General features: G+C 48.2%; 1 protein-coding gene across 1 annotated transcript; it reads right to left on the reverse strand.

Moving 5' to 3' along the window:
- Positions 1-14,991: 14,991 nt before the first annotated feature.
- Positions 14,992-15,763, reverse strand: LOC125554711 (uncharacterized). Its single transcript, XM_087520644.1, has 3 exons — positions 15,680-15,763; positions 15,358-15,597; positions 14,992-15,276 (listed from the first exon to the last, which is right to left on the reverse strand). The coding sequence occupies exons 1-3, from the start codon at positions 15,761-15,763 to the stop codon at positions 14,992-14,994; spliced, it is 609 nt and encodes a 202-aa protein (XP_087376770.1).
- Positions 15,764-22,913: the final 7,150 nt, after the last annotated feature.

Raw genomic sequence — 22,913 nt, forward strand, 5'->3', positions numbered from 1 at the left:
TCTAAAAAGAGAAATATTTGAGTAGTCACTCGTTGAAATCTCTAGAAAGACAAATACTTCGGAGTATATTTAAGAACCGAGGGGGTAGTGCACAGCCACATGGGAGACTCAGACCGGTCGTTGCGCCGCATTAATAGTGAGTAATGAGCAGTCAAATCATAAGCCCCACCTTTCCCATTGTAAGTTGCTCGGAAGAAGCAACCATCAATACGCTCTTCTTTGAATCTGCTCATACTACTCCACCCATCACTGTTTATAGAGCGCGCTTCAGAAAAAGAGAAAATCTCTGGGACCAAGGCGACTAGCGATTGGCCTGAAAAATAGCATTGGTAGTTATAGCACGGCGTCTATTACTAGAGGAAATAATGCGTACACACATGCATGCAGTGCTTCCACCCAGGGTACACACATGCATGCACTTACTCCACTCCGTAGTACTACATCGAGAGAAAATTACGGTTACCATGCCCTAATTAATTGAGCAATAAACCAAACGAGTCTAAATTCTCTCTGGTGGTGGAAATGCATTGAGAGAAATGCATCATAATGAAGTGCGCCCTGTAAACTGTGACGGAGGGAGGAGTAGTATGAAGGTGAAAAACCAAGTACACGTATGGCCAGTCGGTCAAAGCACCTCCTCTTGGCATATCACTGACATGTGGGACCGGAGTGTGAGCAAACCGATATCAATTGGCGGCAAAATGGCCAACCCACTGTTCCTTGAGAGAGACGAGGAGCGAGAACATACAGACGGGCTCGCACGGAGGCCAAGATATATTCGAGCATGGTTGATCGATATCATCATTACATGTTGGGCTGCCGTTTTCCGCCCTTCTCCGGAATAAATGTGTAATTTATCAGAGATTAAAAAAATAAGAGTACAGAGGCTCCAACATGCGATTCTAGTAGTAGTACTACTCGTACTACTAAACCTTGCGCTTGGCTCTTTGCCTCTTCGTGAAGTTGAACAATGATGGTACTCCGCATGTTTGCTACTAGTACAGTGTATGCCTCTGGCAGTCTGACACTGAATGAACTGATGCATGTCACCCGCCTGGGCGAGGGTACGTTGCATTAGTCAAAAGGCGTAAGCGAGCTTCACCTTGTCCTACAAGCTTCTCCTCATTCTGTGAGTTGATGGGACACACCAACAAGTAGTGCTAGTCCATACTCCCTCCTTTCCGGTTAATATGGCTTAATCTTTTTTGCGGGTAAATGAGAGAGCTTTATTCATATATATAAGCATTCTTAGGACGATCAGTGAAGACACTGGTCACTAGGAAGCGAGGTACCCCGCAAAAAAAGAAGTAGGAGGCGAGGTTTTTCATCAAGCCAGCTCTCGGCCACATTCAAAGTGCAGCAAGCATGGTTCGCACAAAGATGCGCCACAAGGTTTGCTGACCTGTTTACATGCTGAATAACAAAAAAATAGGAAATATTACCGAGCGCTCCTATTTGTAACAGGATATGAGCCAGAATTAAGCGAGAATTGTGGCAAGTGTTCCATGCAATCAACTTCCATTATCACATGCGAGAACCCACGAAGAGAACCAAATGTGTTGAAGATTGCTTTATCACATTTTAAAAATATAATAAGAGTGCAGACGCTCCTCCATCCGGTTCCTAGTACTAGTATAGTACATACCTCTATAGAATATAGTAGTAGTACTAGTACTAGTAAACTTTGTGCTTGGTTGTTCGCCTCTTTGGGAAGTGTAACAATAATAGTACAAGTACAGTGTATGCTTCTGGCAATCTGACACCGAATTAACTGTTGCACGTCCACCGCCTGAGCGAAGGAGAGCTTGCATTAGTCAAAAGTTTCTCCTTGTCCTGCGAGCCACCGTGTGCAAGCTTCTCCCGTCCTGCAAGCTTCTCCTCGTTCGGCAAGTTGACGGGACACAACAAAGTAATCCTACTCCATACTGCCTCCTCTCCGGTTAATATGGCTTAATTTCAAACGAGATAAATACACGGCATGTCACTATATATTTGTAAAAATATGGTTAGTGGACTTCATAATACGCTCATTGCGCTCAATGTATACATTTTCCGGTGTTTATACGGTCACTAGCTCAGCCTGGCTGAGTATGTGTGTGCATGCACGTGTAGGTTCAGCACTTGAGCGTGACCGTGTGTGTTCCGTTGTGTGCTCGGACATGCATGCATTAGGGCGTCGCGCGCGTTTTTGCGTCCATGTGTACATGTGACACTACTAGGAAAAGGCCTACTAATGGCGCACCTAATTTGGCCATTAATGGCGCATTAGTGATGCGCCATTAGTGTCACGCCATTAGTATATTTTACTAATGGCGCACCACAGGTGCGCCATTAGTATCTGGTATACTAATGGCGCACCTCAGATGCGCCATTAGTATATACAACAGTGCGCCATTAGTATGCCTCCCAGGGGGCCATGTATACCCAGGTGCTTTGGCATACTAATGGCGCACAACAATAAGATGCGCCATTAGTAACTTCGGCATACTAATGGCGCACTGTTTAATGATGCGCCATTAGTATCCTTTGGCATACTAATGGCGCACTGTGATGTGATGCGCCATTAGTATGAATATTAGGGTTTTTTTATTTTTTTATTTTCTGTTTTTTGCACAGGTTACAAAATGTATAATTGGACAAAATATAGACAGCACACATCAACAACAGATTCATTGAATAAAATAGAAGAATAGTCTCTGAATACAATTCATCATATTAGTCTCCGAATACAATTCATCATATTAGTCTCCGAATTGAAAAGACCGAACAAAGATAGAACATTATATTACAAGTCTCGAGACCGCGAGTAGCGAGTTTGTCTTCACATTACAAGTCAATATCGATCATCTAACCTACCATCACATAGAAGAGAGCTGCGGTCATCACGATGAGCATCATCACGATGAAACTCGTCTTCATCCGGTTCCTCCAGCGCTCCCTCCCCTCTCCCGCTAGATAGCGGGCGTATCTAGATTCGGCCTCGGCCCTAGTGGTGTACCCTTTGTAACTGTTACCGCTGAATCGGTGAACCTGTCTCCGACACTCCTCCCAGTCGTCGTAGATTCCGGGAACATACGACGGCATCGCTATGCAGTAGCCAAAAGAAACGTTAGTACCAATTCACAGACAATACATAAGCAATATATAAGTATGCAACAGAACGATCGGAAGAGAAAAGCAAGACATTAATAGCATTGATTACATCTAAGTTGAATGACTCTCGAAACCAAAGAGACATACTACAAGTTCATTAAAGTTTAATTACAACATGAGCCAATCGATGTTTCAGAACTAGACACAGCATCACTGCTTTCGACTCGACTCAAGGGACCGGAGCGTGGATGAAGCCGCCGTCTATCGTGGGAGTCATGAAATAACGGTCGTTGTCAGCCTGCATTTGTAGCATTGTGTCGATGTCACTATTAGACGGTTGATTTCTGAGGTAGAACTGCCCCGAGGTACGAAGGACATCTTGATGGATGATTTCCGCAAACTCCGACTGGATGCGAAAGAATTCTTGTCTGATGTCCGCGTCCTGGATTGCCGACACGCTCGCAGCCCAATCTTTGAGTTTACTTGGTAGCAGAAGTTGATGATGGTCCCGTACGATCGCCCGCATGTGATGGATGGCGTAGTAGGCACCCTTCTGACCGCCAGGCGGCTGCTTGACGCAGCAGAACGTCGTATTGTGGGAGAACACGTGCTTGCCGTACTTACGAATAGGCCTGGTGAAGGTGCCTCCAGATTTGACGTTGCCGGGGAGAACATCATCAAGAACCTTCTTGACATTTGTGTAGTCTACGTTCGACTGACGGTCCGGGTCGAAATACGTGGCCATGGAATATTTGGGGCTTAGGAGGATGAGTGTGCAATGTGTGTCACTACAGAAAACACGGAATGTTAAAAGAAAAACGATCGAAATCTAAGAATTCATATGTTACGGGGCGGTTGAGGGGAGGACTTACTCGGGAAAGTAAGGCACGAGGAAGTTATCCTTATCTTGGTTTGCCAGAATGACGCCTTCGAGGTAAGAAGTCGTGACTTGCCGGTCCCCAGCGCTGCCCAAGATCTTGGCACGCATGTAGAAGGGGTCGACTATCACGATGTCCGGGGTCTTGTCGCGAATGATCCGCATCTCCATACTCAGCGAAAATAGCCGAACGAAGGTGTAGTGCAGCGGATGAAGGTTCAACATAGCGCGGATGTCATCAAACCGCAGGACGATCGTACCCCCGATGGAGTTATCCACAAAGCCCTTGCCCTCTGGCACCTTGGCCGCGAAAACCGGGTATGCCACATCCTTCTCTACGAGACGTCGCTTCTCCAAAGAAAGAACACTGTCATGCAGACTCCGCATAGCACCGGTTGCAGCATCGAGCATATTTCTCGGTAGCATCGGCCTACCCGCCACATGCACCCTCCTCGAGATATCCTCAGGTGAAGGTGGCCCGTCCTGAGCACGAATCGTACTCGGTGCCGGCTGGCCCGCACCCTTCTTAGTCTTTCTTTTGCGTGCCTTCTTCTTCTCCTGTAATGGGACCGAGTTCTGCTCACAGACCGCCTTCTTGAGTGTGTTGGGGCTGATAATATTTCGCACCTCGCCTATCCGAGGCTCGGTGAAGGCGGCAGCTGGAGGCGTCTCCTGAGAGCTGAACGGTACACGACGCCTTTTGCAACTTGGCTTCTCCGCGGTACCAGCTAGATTGCGCACGTCTTTTGTTGGGTTGGGTTCTTGAGAAGGAGGCCCCATGAAGTCGCCACCGTACCCATGATCGGCAAAGTACTGATCGACGTTGGCAAATGTATCGTCGTCGTCGTCGTTCTGATCCTGTGCCATATGCATGTTTGGATCCAGTGGCATAGGGATGTCCGACACCGTTGCGGCGGTCTTGCCATGGGGCCGACTTGGCGCCGGCACGACTGGCGGTGTTGTCTCTGGGGTGGTGTCCCCCGCCCCCAAACGAATCTGGCTCTTCGGCCAAAGCAGGGGCCAGCTCAGGCAGGTGCTGAGGGTCATCACGTCATCATCGTCGGCCCCGACGGGTCGAATCAGAGGTAACAACTCGTCGCAGCCTGGCAGCACCCGAACCAGTTGAACCCTAAACAAGTTGGGTGGCATCTGGGTACCGTGGAATATGGGGTTGCCCGGTTGAACGACTTTGCCCTTGGCGACATCGACCAACTCGTTGTTCACAAAGTGCAGGAGAGTGCACGGAACGTCGGCGGCGCCCTGCGAAAACATGTAGGGCGTCAGGGATGCCCAGTCAAAGGCAAGGAGATGAAGTCCTCGGTCGAGAGAGGCTTAATTAGTTACCGTGATGATGGTGTCGAGCTCGGCTAATGTCGAGGCAACGCCAACGGCGGGCGTGCAGTTGACGGAGGGGCCGCTTGCTGCAGAGGTGCCGGCCGGCGTACACCCGGGTGCATTAAGCTCCCGTGCCGGCGTCGGAGACACCAATGGCCCCGCCATCGCGTTCTGCGAGTTGCTGGCCGTGAAGCTAGGAATCGGGGGCGGCCCCTGTTGGCCGCCCGCAATCCATGCACTAATCCCCTGGATCAAGGTAGGCACAATGGCGGTGATCGTCCTTCCGAGTTGTTGTTCCACTTGCTCTTGGACAATCTCCGGAATCCGCGCCACCTGTGCCCTGAGTTCTTGAACCTCGCGCGCCTGGCTTTCGGAGCTGGTATTTTTCTCCTTTCGCCCACCAGTGTTATAGTATGACGACCATTTTGTCGACAAGCCTTTGCCGGCCACACGACCAGCTGACGTCGGCTTACTGAGCTTATCCTTGTTCTTCATTACATTCAATGCCCTATTTAGAGTGGTGTCCCAAGGGTTGCTCTTAGTCGACCCCGTGCTACTGCTTTCAGTCGCCTGCGGAAGGAATGCGAACCATTTAGAAATTTGGCTTCATTAATTAGAATGCAACCATATGGAGCTAATTACACGGGGGTGTATTCCTTACCAGAACAAGCTCAAGCGCCCTGGTCTTCGGGTCCGTGGTAAGCTCCTTTGTTTTCGGGTCCTTCTTGTACCGGGCCCTGACAAAGTTCCTAGTTTGCTTGTCACCGTATTTATTGAAGAGGGGCGGTAGGCCTTGCTCGGCACGGTCCATCTCCTCCTTGTCCCATATAGGCTCCGCCACTCTATAACCGCCGGGACCGAGTGTGTGTTCCCCTAAGTTCAGCTCCCGCATTTCTTTCCCCCACTTACTTGATTCGGAGTTTGCGGTGCTCGAGCAATTGATCTTGAAGTCGTTGTAGTCATCTTCGGTGATCGAAGGATTTTTCTCCTTGATCTTCTCATAACTCTCACCTTTCTCGATCATTCTCTTCACATTGCTTTTCCAAGTAGACAGGGCCTTGCTCATCTTCGTGAGGGCAGCATTGTTCACTTTATTCCCTTTGAGGCTTGTGTTTTCAAATTCAGCGGGGAACTTGTATCGTTCGTGCAGCTTCGTGAAGAGGAGGTTGCGCAAATTCCCTCGGTCAGGATGCCTCAGGTTCTCGGTGTTGATCGAGACGGTGGTCCGGAGAATGCACCCGAGCTGAAGTGAGTACCCCTTGACTATTCGTTCGGGCGCCGTTGGATTCCCGTCGGAGTCCACTTCAGTAACTTCCTCCTTGAGGGTGCGGAGCACGGTCGGGCGCCGGTCCTTCCGTTGCCTCTTCGGTTGGCTGCCATCTGTGCGTGCGCCGCCATCATCAGTGGTGGCATCCTCGGTGGCACCATCAGTGGTGGCATCAGTGGGGTCATCCTCGGCGGTACCATCAGTGGTCTCAGGATCGGTGGGGAAGGCGGCGTCCTCATACAAGTGAGGTTGTTCCTCCATCTCCTGGGACAGCTTCCAGAATGCCTTGCCGCCCGAACCCCCGGCCTCATCGTTGTTGGCCATGTTTCTCTCTAAATAGGAACAAAGTTTGGTCAAAAAGTTAGTTATTGTCAAGGAACAAGATCATGGTCTCATCATTTAGGGTTTGTCGACACCGAGGCATGCTAAAAGCTAAGCTTTTATCATTGAGGGTTTTTCGATGCCGAGGCACCCTAAAAGCCTAAGCTTTCATCATTTCGGTTTTTATCGACACCGAGGTACCCTAAAAGCCATGCATTAGTCACAAGTACGCCGGGGCACTTGATCCTAGTTAATTAACTACTAAGATACCCCGGCCCATGCATTAGTCACAAGTACCCCATATGTCCTATTTTTAGCAAAGTCATGCTAAAATTCAGCACGACCTTTGCTGAAAATAGGATATATGGAGTACCCGAATTTGCCGGAATGGAAGTTAATCGACATTCCAGCAAACTCAAGGGCCTCTCGGGTGGACAAGGCAAAAAAGTCCTCCATCACAACATGGAAAATACATTGGCATGTGAAGAGGTGAAACAATATATGCATCTCCAAGCAGTATCATTCAACATTTTGGACAAACCACTACAAGCAATACTGGATCAGATACAAGAAGAATGTGAGAAAATGCAGACAAATACTAACAGATTGAGGTGTTTAACTTGTGGTGCTCTCTGTGCTATTAACATTTCAAGTCAAAACCTTTTCTGGTTAGTAAGTGTTTCTTGAGCATATGTATGTAGTAAGTGTTTCTGGTTAGTAAGTGTTTCTTGAGCATATATATAAAAGACATTCAGTCTGATGCTATTTACTAGCAGTAGTAGCAGTTTTTTTTCTTCTTCATTAACTGTAGTAGCAGTTTTTTTTCTTCTTCATTAACTGTATTAGCTATTTACTAGCAGTGCTAAAAAACCATAGAACAACTTCTCCAAATATCTAAATAAACTGCCATTTCATTTTATTCAATAATGAACTGTACTCTTTATGGGTTTTTTAGTTAAATGCAGAAAATCCAAAGTTAATTCCGCCGGGCTTTTCTATGTTGTTTATACATAACTGCTAAAACCCTAGGAGTTAACCGAGCCACCAACAGAATGTGGACTTAAAAAGAGAGAGTCACGGACAGTGACATGATACATTTTCATAAAATTAGCTAGTTTTACTTATGGTGCACAAAGGAACAAGTACTGCAGTGCACTTAGAAAAAAATGAAGGAACTTCTCTCTACCACACGTAATCTGATTCTTTCACATTGCTTGTCTTTTCCTTTTTTTACTCAATAACGGTAAGCACTAATACTCTTAACTGCACATATAGAAACTGAACCAAATGAACTCCATGGGTGCTGCCATCTCACCCGTCATTGACGGGGCAATGAAACAATTTTTATAACTGGTGTTTGTTCTTCTCAAAGTATATTCCTTAATCGCAATGGCTAACTGCTGAAACTATACGTAACAGTCAAAACACAAACAGAAAGAACTAGATTTGAGAAATTCAGAAACTATAAACTATGTAACTGCTGAATTATACACAACCGCTTCCAAGGCCTACTAATGTTTTTCAGCGAGAACAACCATGTACAGTTAAAAAATGGTAACTGTGTTGGGGGGAAGTTGATGTTGCTCGATACCTGAAGTGAGGCCGGCAATTAAGGGACCACCGAGACAAAATCTATGAGTAAACTAACATCCTAAATAGGGGGAAGCTCACCGGGGCACCTGGGCGGCGGGGTGTCGGGGCGGCTAGGGTGTCGGGATGGCGGGGCGCCTGGTTGTCGAGGCGGCGGGGCGCCGAGGGTGTCGGGGCGGCGGCGGTTTGGGCGGGGTGGGGGGTGGTGGACCGGCGCGGCGGGGCGGCAGGGGGTCAGGGGCGGCGAGGGTGTCGGGGGCGCCGAGGGTGTCGGGGCGGCGGCGGCTCGGGCGGGGTGGGGTGTGGTGGACCGGCGCGGTGGGGCGGCAGGGGGTCAGGGGCGGCGAGGGTGGTGGGGGTCGGGAGCGGCGGCGAGGGCTGTGGGGGTCGGCGGCGACGGGGGCGGCTCGGGCACAGGGACAGCGCAGTGAGGGGAGAGAGACAGAGGGGAGAGAAAGAGGATGGCGTGGGCGCTGACCTTTTTTGTTAGGTGAAATCTCTTTGTCAATACTAATGGCGCACCACCCCTCGGTGCGCTATAAGTACATCCATACTAATGGCGCACCCCACCGTGGTGCGCCATTAGTATTTTTTTTTGATTTCTGCTCGAGCCAAGAGGTTATCTTCCACCTGACCTGATCCACACCAAGTTCCCTCTACTAGCTCGACTGGTCAGCAGCCAGTTCTCACACTAGGATGTCCTGGGTTTGATTCCCAGGCTCCACAAAATTTTTTCATGCATTTAAAATGTTGTTTGATACTTATTTGTGTTTAAATATGTTCAAACTTGTTTAAATCATAACAGTAATATTTTTTTTATAAGACAGTAATAATTTTTTAAAAAATATCATCAAACAGTAATGCCGGTGGAGCGGGGGAGGGTGCGCGGGGTGCGGGGGGTCGTCCGCGGCGGTTGAGTAGGGGAGGGGTGCGGGGGGTCGGCGGCGGCGGTTGAGTAGGGGAATCGAGGGTGCGGGGGGTCGGCGGCGGCGGCCGGTAGACCGGGGGGTGCTCGGCGGCGAGGGGGACCGGATCTGGCGTGGTGGGATAGCGATCGAGATGGAGGGGGATCGCGATCGAGTGTCCATGAAATTTAAAAATATTCATGATAGTTCAAAAAGTGCCCATGAAATACAATCGAGAAATGAAGGCTACGATTTAAATACAATCGATCTTAGCTAGCTATCTGTTCACAATCTTCTTGCCCTTCTTTTTCGCAAATGGAGTTCTGCTGTGGAACAGACGTCCTTTAGGTAGGGTGGTCCAGCTTCTTCTTGTGGTGTATGCTGCTACTTCATCATCGTCGTCATGTTCGATCCTCGGGTCGCCATACTTGTCGAAGTCTTGCTCATTGGCTACTCCATCCATTCCGATGATCTTCCTTTTGCCTCTCCTCACGACAACACGACTGGGCTTTGACGGGTTGGTAATGAAGAAGCATTGGTCCACTTGGGAAGCCAGTACCCATGGCTCATTTTTCGCGGTGACGTTTGCGCCCGCGGTCTTGGATTTGGCTTCGGGTATAACCATGGTGGTGAAATACCGGTCTTCTTTTAGGACTCTCTTGGCCCATCTGACACAGAACATCGGGACCTTCTCTCCAGCGTAGCTCAGCTCCTAGATCTCCTCGATCCTTCCGTAGTATCTGTCCTTGTCGTTACTGGTGTAGGATTCCATCGTTACCCCGGAGTTCTGATAACCATCGCTCTTCATGTCCTTGGCCTCGGTGTAGAATGTGTAGCCGTTGATATCGTACGCCTCATAGGTCATCAGGTTGTGCTCGGCGCCCTGTGACAAGGCGAATATGAGTTGTTCTTCCGCGGAAGAATCCTCATGTAAAGGGTACGACAGAAGCTTCTGCTTGAACCAACGCGTGAAACATGAGTTGTGCTCTTTGAGTATATCTCCGTCCGTCCACTGTTGGCCTCGGTCATTGTACGTCTTCTTAATAAAGATTTTGTGCTCTACCACCCAAGGATCGACCACGTCTATGTGTTGTAGCGCGACTAGGTTTGCTCTTTCAAAGTCGGCGAGTCGACCCTCAAAGTCGACATGCATTTCGCGGCGACCCTCACGGTGACCCCATCCAGCAAGCCTGCCGAGGTGCCTGTTGACGGCAGACCAACGGGGTTCTCGATGCCTAAATAATTCGTGCAGTAGGAGATGCACTCTTCGGTTAGAAAGCCCCTGTCTATGCTTCCCTCTGGATGTGACATGTTGCGAACGTATCCTTTGATGACACCATTCATCCTTTCGAACGGCATCATGCTGTGCAGGAACGTCGGCCTGAGTTGGATGATATCGTCCACGATATGGACCAGCAGATGCACCATAACGTCGAAGAATGCGGGCGGGAAGTACATCTCAAGCTCGCATAGTATCACCACGATCTCTTCCTGTAGCCTTCTGAGTTGCCTCACGCCAACAGACTTTCGAGAGATGACGTCGAAAAAGTTGCATAGGCCAAATAGGGTTTCACGGACGTGCACGTCCATGATCCCACAGATTGCAACTGGAAGTATCTGCGTCATCAGCACGTGACAGTCATGAGACTTCATCCCGCTGAACTTCAGCTTCGCTGGGTCTAGGTATCTGCTTATCTTCCCCGCGTAACCGTAAGGAAGTTTTACTCCTACGGGGCAGGTGAAAAACTGCTCGATCTCCTCCTGACTTAGAGTGAAGCACGCGGGAGGGTAGTCATTTCCGGTCTTCTTGGCCTTTTTGCCTTTGCGACGACTTTCCGTGTCCTGCTTCGCCTCATCATCATCATCATCATCATCATCATATATAGCATGAAGCTCCTGCCTAATGCCCATTGATTTCAAGTCTGCCCTTGCTTTCGGCCCATCTTTGGTCCTCTCTGGCATGTTGAGTAGGGTACCAAGCAGACTCTCACACACGTTCTTCGTGATATGCATGACATCAAGGCTGTGAGGCACACGGTGGATCTTCCAGTACGGCAAGTCCCAGAAGACAAACCTCGTTTTCCATACCTTTAGCAGCGGCTCTGGCGCCTTTCGCTTCTTTCCCGGCTCTGGCGCCTTTTGCTTCTTTCCCGGCAGTGGGCAGTCTTTCCAATTTTTCAACAGCTCGTCTATTCCTCGCCGCTCCTCGTACGCGGGCGTCCTCGGGGTTCGGTTTCACCATCGAACAGATCCTTTCGTTTTCTCCACGGATCATCGTCGCGAAGCCACCTTCGATGTCCCATGAACACGGTTTTCGAAGACCCGGGATCTCTATCTAGCTGGCGATACGTTGTGTCATCCATGCACCTGACGCATCCAGAAAATCCGTGGACCACCTGCCCCGCAACATATCCGTAACCGAGATAGTCGTGCACCGTCGTGAGCAGCGCGGCTCTCATAGGGAAATATTCTTTCTCTGCGGCATCCCATGTATTGGCTGGCGTTTTCCACAGCGTGTCAAGCTCCTCTTTCAGCAGCCCCAGGTACAGATTGATGTCGTTCCCTGGTTGCTTCGGTCCTTCAATTAGCATACTCATGTGAATGTACTTCCTCTTCATGCACAACCAGGGGGGAGGTTGTACATCCACACAAACACAGGCCAGGTGCTATGTGTGCTTCTCTGGCTGCCAAACGGATTGACTCCATCGGTGCTCGTGCCCAGCACGATGTTCCTTGGATCGTTCCCAAATTCTGGGTCTTCGAAGTTCAACGCTTGCCACTGGCTCGCATCCTTAGGGTGACTCAGCATCTTGTCTTTTTTATCTATCTCCGGATCATTTGCGTCATCTTCTCGCTTCTTCTCCTCCCTATCCGCGTGCCAACGCAGGAGCTTTGCTACCTTAGGGTCCGCGAAATACCGCTGCAGACGTGGAGTGATCGGAAAGTACCACACCACTTTTCGAGGAGCTTTCTTCCTCTTCTTGTATTGAGTGACGCTGCACACCGGACATATGGTAGACTCCGCGTACTCGTCCCGATAAATGATGCAATTGTTCATGCACACATGGTATTTCACGTGCGGTAAATCCAGAGGACACACGATTTTCTTCGCCTCCTCCAAACTGGTCGGGCACTTGTTCCCCTTGGGAAGACGTTCGTCCCAGAATGACATGTTCTCGTCGAAGCATGCGTCGGTCATTTTGTGTTTTACCTTCATCTCCAGAGCCATGAGCGTTACTTTCAGGCGGGTATCCTCGGGCCTGCATCCTTCATACAATGGAGTAACCGCGTCTAACTCAAGTTGATCCATCTTGGCTTTCTCTCGGGTGGCAGCTCTTGCGTTATCCGTCTGCTTGAGAAGCAGCTCTTGAATATGAGGGTCCTGCACCCAGCCCATCGATGGTCCAGCGTCGTCTGCTCCGCCGGCATCATCATCTTCATGATCATGCCCGTCGTCTGCTCCGGCATCTTCCTCATCATCATGTCCTGCATCTTCTACATGATGACTGTGTATAGCATCACCGTCGTGATCATCTCTTGGGGATTCTTCGTCTTCTCGCCCGCCCGAGCCGCGGTGGTTGTCTTGCTGCCCTTCCTCATTTCTTGCCCGGCCCCCATGGACGACTTCGTAGTCATCTTCATCACCTTGCCACCGATAGCCATCCATGAAACCACACAAGAGCAGGTGGTCCCGCACCTGCCCGGATTCCGGGTCCGCAATAAGGCTCTTCAGCTTGCATCTTCGACATGGACATCTTATCTCCGTCTCGTTCTTTTGAAGCATCTCGGCCTTCACGGACCTCAAAAACCTATTCACGATGCCTTCGGTCATCGTGCGGACCATGGTCGCCTGCGGGGTAGAGCAAAACGATATTTTAGAACTAAGAAAAAATTTGGCATGACTTTCCCTAAAAATAGGACCAAAAAGAATGCTTAATACCAAAATTCTCGCCGAAACGGAAATGAATCAACATTCCGGCAAAATATTGGCAACTATCGCATTTCAAATACCGGTACACCTCCAAACACAAACACATATGCAACACCACAAACATATGCAATACCACGAACATACATAGATCTAGCTAGGCCATAAAAAGTGCATGTGCACATTGTTGTAGGGAGAACAACATAAATATAGCTTCCCCCCTTACTTACCTATCAAAACAAGGTAATTTAACCACTTAAATCGAATGAATCTATGGTGGAAATGAGGTGAAAAAGAGGAGGAACCCGAGACAAGGAGGAGGTGGAGAGAATGAAGTGGGGAGAAAGTGAGTGTGGGTAGGAGAGGCTGTCCAAAATATCTTGTTGCTGCCCACTTACTAATGGCGCACCAACTCTAAATGCGCCATTAGTAATCCAGGTTACTAATGGCGCACCTTCTGGTGGTGCGCCATTAGTAGTATTGCAAAAAAAACATACTACTGGCGCACTGTTCCACAGTGCGCCATTACTAGTTTAAACTAGTAATGGCGCACGGTCGAACAGTGCGCCATTAGTAGTTTTGCAAAAAAGGAATAAAAAATATAATAAAAAACAACTTTAGTGGCGCACTTTCCGACAGGTGCGCCATTACTAGTTACAACTAGTAATGGCGGACTGTGTCTGGATGCGCCATTAGTATGTTTGGACAGGCGCACTAGTTCAAAAAAAATTTGATACTAATAGCGCACCCTGGGCCAGGTGCGCCATTAGTAGTTTCAGCTCTAATGGCGTATCAGAAGGTGGTGCGCCATTAGTATATACTAATGGCGCACCGCTTGTCTGGTGCGCCATTAGTGTCAATCCCATTTATAGCCCTTTTTCTAGTAGTGTGACTGTTGCATACACGTAGGGGAGTACGTGTAGGGGCCACTAAAGGAGCAGTCAAATCACACAGTAAGTTAGTTGGAAGAAGCAACCATCATTTCACTCTTCAATGACACGTACGTAACATAAAATGGTTGATATGGAGAGAAAAAGAAAACCACTATATATACACTAGAAGGAGCCTAAGCTACAAGCCTGCTTGCTTGGGTTGCTCTCTTCACAAGCATAGAACGATGGTGGCCACAGCGCTGGTCACATATCCGTCCTGATCCCGCAGCTGGGGGAAGGGAACAATGTTCTGTGTAGACGCGGTCGACATCAGTGAGGGAGAAAATCCGTAGTCGATGCGTCCCAATCGGGGATCACCGCGGTATGGGCCGATGCCGCGTCCCAACCGCCCTTCTAGCTACAGCCCGACGTACATTTCGAAAATGTTAGTGCATGTCAACAAAAATTATACTAGTATCGATGTTCCGTTTTGAAAAAAAGCATATAAGCTATTACTTCTTACCCAAAGGATCTTTATATCCAACAGACACAAAATATCCATTCGACTGTTCGAAATTACTTTCACTGCTGATCTGATGTCGGGGTAATTGATGCATCACCACCAAAACCCACCATCTCTTAAGCTAAAGTAGACTGAGCTAACCCCTATATTAGCATATTACTAAGATAAACAGAACGCAATGTAGAATCATTTAGGACGTGAGCTTGTCAATCTGAATGTGGAGGGACACCATCTTAGCCCCGGCCAGCAGCTTGGGCAGAACTATGAAGTAGGTCAGCTCCTACACGGCGACGTCGCCGGGATCCCTGCTTCTTGTCACCTCCATTTCCACCTTGACGGCGTCGGTCCTGCCTTTGGGCTCCCCCGGCGGGCCGTTCACCCATAGCTTGGCCACGTAGTGCGGCAGTGGGGACGCCCCCGCTCTGATGCAGATGACCGACATGGCGATAGGCGCGCCGATGTCGAACACGCCGCCGACCAAGAAAAACATGCGGCCGTCCTCCTTCGCGAACAGCAAGAGCCGTGGCTCCGACAGTGGCACTTGCAGCTGGAGCGCCTTTCCGTACTAGATCCTGTGCACGGGCATGGGATGCATGGTGCTGATGTGGTGGGAGAGCACCGGCGGCGGGCCTTCGTAGCCACATACGGGCATGGGGCATTTGCTGGGCGCGAGCGGACACACGCTCTGGTGATCGGCGAGCTTCTGGTAAGTGACGTAGAGCCCACAGCCTTCGTGCGGGCACTCCAGCCTCACCAAGGAGAGGACGGCGTCCACCGCCATGTTCCGGACGTCGAAGCCACCGCCGCGCTCGCACTTCTGGCACTGCCGCTGGTTCCCGGGGCGCTCGACGCGGCAGTCCGTGCAAGCCAGGTGCCCTCCCTTCCACTACACAAATCAATCGAACAACACATCAATCAAGAAACTTGCACCTTGCTCGATCAGCCGAACGGAAGAGGTATATTCGAACCTCATACACTAGAGGCTTCAAGGGGCGGAGGCACAAGGGGCAGTGGAGCAAGGTGAGGTCCATCGAGACCATAGAAAGCTCCATCGTCGGGTCCTATTCCGTCTGCATGATCTTGCCCTCCTCGTGCACAACCATCTCTTGCTTTATTAGGGTCGGGGCATTACAAAGCTTTACCGTCACATATTCATACTACTTCAAGGTGCATTAAATCAACACATGCAAGTATCAAAAGGAGAGTCGTGGCATGCATGCATGTGTTGTAATTAATGCATCGGTAAACGCAAATTATTGAAATATATCGAGTGCAGTGCTTTGATGTGTCGCGTCAACTCATACAAGACCGAGAAGTTTGATTACTACAATGCCCTCTTGCCTTAACCGCACCTGCCTTTGGCTGCATGACAGGTGGGCCACCAACCTGTTGGGCCCACCTATCATGGACGCAAAGGCAGGAGCAGTAACTCAATGAAGCTACGCCCCTCCCTCGCCCATGAGCGTGGTGGCTGGCAGGACTAGGAGAAGCTTTTTCGTTCGCTACACGCTCTCCCTCCCATACGCGGTGGACATGCAGCAGTTCAATCGGTGTCAGATGGCCAGAAGCATACTGTAGTACTCCCGAAGAGGCGAAGAGCCAAGCGCAGCCCGGACGCTCGTGTGGTAGTTTCATGTGTAGAGTAGTCTAGGATAGCGTGTACCATGCCTGTAAGCTTAAAATTGTTGGGGTCGGCTCCATGCTATATTTTTTTTATTAAAATAATCTTTTGGCCCTACCTTTCATCTTGATGATTCTAGTTTGCACGCTCATCTAGTCAAGACAGGAATATATATTTTAATTTGTGGTGGGGTAAATGTTAGACGTTGCAGCAAATGGAGTATTGTACACTATGGGTCTTTCAGCGTCAACTCGTATAATGAGGAGAAGCTTGATTTTACTAGTACACGCCTTCTCCCTCGCCCATGCGCGCGGTGGCTCGCGGACGAGGATAGGATTTTGCTTATAGTACTACAACAAGCTATCCCTCCAGCTCGCGGTGGACGGACATGCAGCAGTGGAATCGATACTATAGAAGCAGTAGTAGTAACATCATTGTTCGTCTTCTCGAAGAGGCGAAGAGCCAAGTGCAACCCGAACATGGCAGTTGCGAACCTTGTAGCACGCATATAGCCAGGCTCTTGCATGAGACAAATTTCTATGTGAGCCCAGTATTGTAGTACTCCCTCCGTCCGGAAATACTTGTCATCAAAATGAATAAAAGGGCATGTATCTAAATGTATATTAGTTCTAGATACATCTTTTTATCCATTTTGATGACAAGTATTTTCGGACGGAGGGAGTACTTGCTAGTATAGCCCTGTAAACCAGAAAGAAGAATTTGCCTTTCTAGAGATTTCAACAAGTGACTAGACTACACAGAGGTGGAGTACATATGGAGCAAAATGAGTGAATCTACACCGTAAATAAATATGTAGTTCTCTCATTTTCCTCTCGGCCTTGGTCGCGGTGCAGAATATTGAGTATACTAGTACTATCATCTTGAAATTTACGAAGTCACCATAGGCACCTCGTCGTCGACGGGAACGTCTCCTGACACGCAATAGACGCGAGCGGCAGTCGCCTCCATAGGTGCTTGAATTCCAAGAAGGGAGAGGGTAGCGGTTCCCGAGACTTTGAACGGTCAATGATGCATCCTCAAATTACTCTACATGTAGAGGAAATTAATTGGAGAAGCAGAATAGACCTAGCACGATGTGAATGCAACAGAGTTTCGATTCTCATATAAAGGCGCCCCACCACTCCAATCCATCTACTCCTTAGTCTCTGCACAACACTGCTCACTCCAATCCAAGACCAAGTGACCAGAAGCCAGAAGCACCTATGGAGGCGATGGTCACGAGCGGCAGTTGGCTGTGCCAAATCATCCAAGACGCCGGCCTACGGACCCGCACTGCGCGGCATTTCCAGACGGTGCTGGCGACCGCCGGCGTCGTAGCCCTCACTGACGCCGGCTTCGCCTCTCGCATGGACGACAGGATGGTCAACTCAATCCGCAAGTTCGCCACTATCAAGAAGCGTGTAGCAAAAGCTCCTACTAGTCCTGCTAGCCACCACGCTCATGCACGAGGGAGGGCGCAGCTTCATTGACTTACTGCTCCTACCTTTGCGTCTATGACAGGTGGGCCCAACAGGTGGTTGGCCCACCTATCATGCAGCCAAAGGCAGGTGCAGTTAAGGCATCAAAGCTCAGTCCGCGAGGGAGAGGGCGTTGTAGGATGTGTTTGGTTAGAGGGAGATGTTAGGATGGTTATGGGTATCCCTATCTGGTAGGCTAGGGATAGCCATTTTTTCTGTTTGGTTGGTGAGTGATGTTAGCCCATCTTTTGTTTGGTTCGAAGGATGAAACATGGTTGCGACAAGCATTTTTCTATACTTTGTAATTAAATTATTTTTTGTCATCTTATCTTCCATCAACTTAGGCATACACAACTCCCGGCACCAAGCAGCTCGCGCACGCACATCACACACATGTACACCACGCCACAGCAGGCTGCCCATGTACACCGTATTAGTCCTGCACTATATACAGGTGATACAACATTGGCTGGCCGCATACACCATACAAGCAGTACAACATCGGCCGCCCACGTACACAAAGTATAGCCGCCAACGTACAGCCGTAATATCGGTCGTCCGTGTAGTATAGCCCCCAACGTACATCATCAGTGCGTCCGCGTACAGAGTACAGCAACGACCATGCCATAGGCTGCCCATGCACATACCTCACTCAAATCACGTACACGGAGGCACACATGCACGCGCAGCTCACTCACACCACGTACACGGAAGCCCATGCACTGCTTTTTGGAGGACAGCGCCTCAACGGGAGAAAAGGTTCTGTTCGCGCGTGGGTGGATGCACATGTCCACGAGATTTTTGCGTGTGAGCGGAGCCGGATTTTAGAGATATATTCCCAGTATCTGGCTATCCCTATTCTATCTTATCCCAGCTCGTCCACAAACCAAACGACTGCTATCCAATAAAATATGGCTATCCATGTTCCTTGGGTGGCTATCCCGTTAACCAAACGCACCCGTAGTAATTAAACTTCTCGGTCTTGTACGAGTTGACGCGACACATCAAAGCACTGCACTCGATATAAGTCTTTTTACACATTTAAAATGGACTACTACATATGGATGTACGTAGACATATTTTGCTTCGTATGTAGTCACTTGTTGCAATCTCTAAAAAGACTTATATTTGAAAACGGGGGGAGTACAACGCATGCATGCATGTTGTGACTTCCCTTTTGATACTTGCATGTGTTGATTTGATGCACCTTGCCAAATTTTGACTATAAATTTAACTAACCAAATTTTCATGCATGTCACAAAAAATTACGGGGCTGTTTGGATTGTGACTATGTTTGTCTTATGTTGCCACATTATTTTTGCCACACTTGCCACACTTGCCTAACTTGAGTTGCTCAAATTGTTAGACACACTTTGGCTTGCCTAAGGAAATCTTGCCACACTTTTCATGTCTATGACATGTGGGGTTCACTGCTAATAAAAAAATTCTTGTCTTAGGTGTGGCTAATAAAAATGACTTATATTTAGGAACGGAGGGAGTAGAAAATATAAATAATAATGCATGTTGGGGCAACCCACGTTTCCGATAATTTTACCCGTGGGCTTGTTCACAATTTTTATGAGGGGGTGGTTGTTCATTTAATGGAGGGACTTGTACCAGACTTGAACGATACAAAGTGCGACCTGGCACACCGTAACACCACTTGGAACAAGCGGGTAGCTATCTCAAAAAACAATCAACAACTAAAAAAAGGCGACCTGGCACGTAGTACACAATTTTCAACGATTGTTTTGATGGAGTGAAAAAGGAAAACTACCCCACTACGTATATATAGGCCGGAGCCTCCGCGCTTGCTTGCTAGGGTTGGTCTATTCACAGACTCTCATCCTCTCCAGATCTAAACAAGATAGGGGTGGTAGCACTGTCTTTCTCCCTTCAAAAAACACTGTCTTTCTATCCTCACCGCTGGTTACAGATCCGGATGTATCCCCCTTCGCCGGTGAAGGGAAGGAGGGGCAGCGTTTAGGCCGTCGTCGACAATGAGGGAGGAGACCCACTACCGGCCGCATCGTTATCTCTGGCCGAGCACTGGTGTGGGAGTTCCTCCGATCCCTTCATCGTTGTCCTAGTGTGGGCGGATCCGGCCTCTCGCCGCCCACCTATCCACATTCCGACGACCTTCAGGTATATATTCCTTCTAAACCGCCTTAGCTCTACTTCCCCAGCTCACTATGTCGCTGCATGTGCATCATTTTCTACCTATCAGCCCCTCTCGGTCGGATGGTCCAACATCACCTATTTTTTTCTTCTATTGTTAGAGGTAAAGCTACTTCATGGAGTTGAATCTTGTACTTGGTTCAAACAAGAAGAGGCTATTTGGTTTGTGACTAACTTTGCCAAAGGTTGCCACACCTAAGGTTAGGAAAGTTTGACTAACTTAGGTGAGCGTTTGGTTCAAGCCACACCTTAGGCAAGCCACACTTGAGCCCCACATGTCATACACACAAAAAGTGTGGCAAGATTCCCTTAGGCTTGCCAACTTGTGGCTTTAATTTTGATGAACTAAACTTAGGCAAGGTTGGCAAAAATGTGTGGCAAAATATGGCAATACTAGGCCTAGAACCAAACAGCCCCTAAACTTAGGCAAGGTTGGCAAAAATGTGTGGCAAAATATGGCAATACTAGGCCTAGAACCAAACATAGTACATCGGACTTGGTACAAAAAGGAAGGAAAGGGGTGAAAGTAGTACAAACTGGTCATCCAACCGGTCTCTTGGTCGAAAAGGGAAATATAGGGGTAACGCTGAACACAGTGGTATGACCAGGACTAGATTTGCTATCCACACATGGGAGTACGTGGCTATAGTGAAAAAAATGGGACCAACCCAGATATGTTTCTTGGATGTTTGTTTCTCGGGGAAACAAACTATGAATCACCACTTTATGCCCCTGTTTAGGTACATGGTGCTGGACTGCTGGTGCACCCACTGTCCCATGCCCTTATACCAAATATTTAGTTGTTCTTAATCTAATGCCCCTGGTAAAATGAAGCCATGCCACTGTTATAAGCCATGACAAGTTTAGTCAAATGTTTTTGCCTGTAATTGTTTGAGACTCTCACTGTTTCCTCTCTAGCTTTTTGTGTAAACAGGGATATCCATTTCACCTGGTTGTTGTTGTGACCTTTTGGTGCACTGCACAAAACTCTTCTTAAAAGGTCCTCCTAAAAGCAGTGACTTTTGTGCTGTTTAACTGGAATGTCAGAATGGAACAGTTGGTTCATTTCGGTGGAACTGCACAAAGGGAGATATGTGTTCCAATCCTCATCATCCATATTGGCACCCTAACCTTCCTTTAAGTAAGAATGATATTTAATGCATGTGTTCATCTCTATTTTGCGACTGCCATGAGAAAATAATGCTATTGTTTACTAGTACACTTGTACTCCCTCACTGAGAAAACCAATTCTGAAATAGAGGCCAATCATGTACTTGGTTTCACCAACTGGTGAGGAGAATGAGAAACAGAGCATGAAGAGGAAGGAGAAGAAGAATAAACAGTGCCAAGGCGATCTTGCTGAAGCCAGAGGCCTCAGTCGAGGCCATTCAAGGGCTCCGGCAACGACTACCTTACATGTGAGATGATCCTCCAAGGAGCCCTTCCACTTCTGCTGTCTCACTTAATTAATTAGGAGTACTTAAGTACCACTAATTGATTGCTGCCTAATTTTCCTATTAGAGTTAAACAAATCTTTAGTAGCACCCTATGCTGAATCATGTACGTGTGTATGTTTGTCTATGGAGGTGAATCATGTGGTGGAGCAGGGAGGGAATATTATTAGTGTCATGTGATACGTCTCTAATGTATCTATAATTTTTTATTGTTCCATGCTATATTATATCCTGTTTTGGACATTATTGGTCTTTCTTATACACTTTTATATTATTTTTGGGACTAACCTATTAACCGGAGGCCCAGTCCAGAATTGTTGTTTTTGCCTATTTTAGAGTTTCGCAGAAAAAGAATATCAAACGAAGTCCAAACGGAATGAAACCTTCGGGAACGTGATTTCTGGAACGAACATGATCCAAAGGACTTGGACCCTATGTCAAGAAAGCTACCAGGAAGGCACGAGGTAGGGGCGCGCCTACCTCCCCCCCCAGGCGCGCCCTCCATCCTCGTGGGGCCCATGTTGCTCCATCGACGTACTTATTCCTCCTATATACCTACGTACCCCCAAACTACCAGATATGGAGCCAAAACCATAATTCTACCGCCATAACTTTCTGTATCCGTGAGATCCCATCTTGGGGACTTTTCCGGAGCTCCATCGGAGGGGGCATCGATCACGGAGGGCTTCTACATCAACACCATAGCCTCTCCGATGAAGTGTGAGTAGTTTACTTCAGACCTTCGGGTCCATAGTTATTAGCTAGATGGCTTCTTCTCTCTTTTTGGATCTCAATACAAAGTTCTCCCCCTCTCTTGTGGAGATCTATTCGATGTAATCTTCTTTTGTGGTGTGTTTGTTGAGACCGATGAATTATGGGTTTATGACCAAGTTTATCTATGAACAATATTTGAATCCTCTCTGAATTCTTTTATGTATGATTGGTTATCTTTGCAAGTCTCTTCGAATTATCAGTTTGGTTTGGCCTACTAGATTGATCTTTCTTGCAATTGGAGAAGTGCTTAGCTTTGGGTTCAATCTTGCGGTGTCCTTTCCCGGTGACAGTAGGGGCAGCAAGGCACGTATTGTATTGCTGACATCAAGGATAACAAGATGGGGTTTATATCATATTGCATGAGTTTATCCCTCTACATCATGTCATCTTGCTTAAAGCGTTACTCTGTTCTCTTGAACTTAATACTCTAGATGCATGCTGGATAGCGGTCGATCTGTGGAGTAATAGTAGTAGATGCAGGCAGGAGTCGCTCTACTTGTTTCGGACATGATGCCTATATTCATGATCATACCTAGATATTCTCATAACTGTGCTCAATTCTGTCAATTGCTCAACAGTAATTTGTTTACCCACCGTAATACTTATGCCACTACTAGGAAAAGGCCTACTAATGGCGCACCTAATTTGGCCATTAATGGCGCATTAGTGGTGCGCCATTAGTGCCATGCCATTAGTA

The sequence above is a fragment of the Triticum urartu genome, chromosome 4A, assembly GCF_056163025.1.
Source record: "Triticum urartu cultivar PI428250 chromosome 4A, HENAU_Tu73, whole genome shotgun sequence".
Classification (NCBI taxonomy): domain Eukaryota; kingdom Viridiplantae; phylum Streptophyta; class Magnoliopsida; order Poales; family Poaceae; genus Triticum; species Triticum urartu.

Coding starts and splice junctions, on each gene's coding strand:
- LOC125554711 (XM_087520644.1), bottom strand. CDS start 15,763: ATGGAGCTTTCTATGGTCTCGATGGACCTCACCTTGCTCCACTGCCCC. Junction 15,598..15,679: donor TGAAGCCTCTAGTGTATGAG/GTTCGAATATAC, acceptor TGATTTGTGTAG/TGGAAGGGAGGGCACCTGGC. Junction 15,277..15,357: donor CCAGCAAATGCCCCATGCCC/GTATGTGGCTAC, acceptor CACAGGATCTAG/TACGGAAAGGCGCTCCAGCT.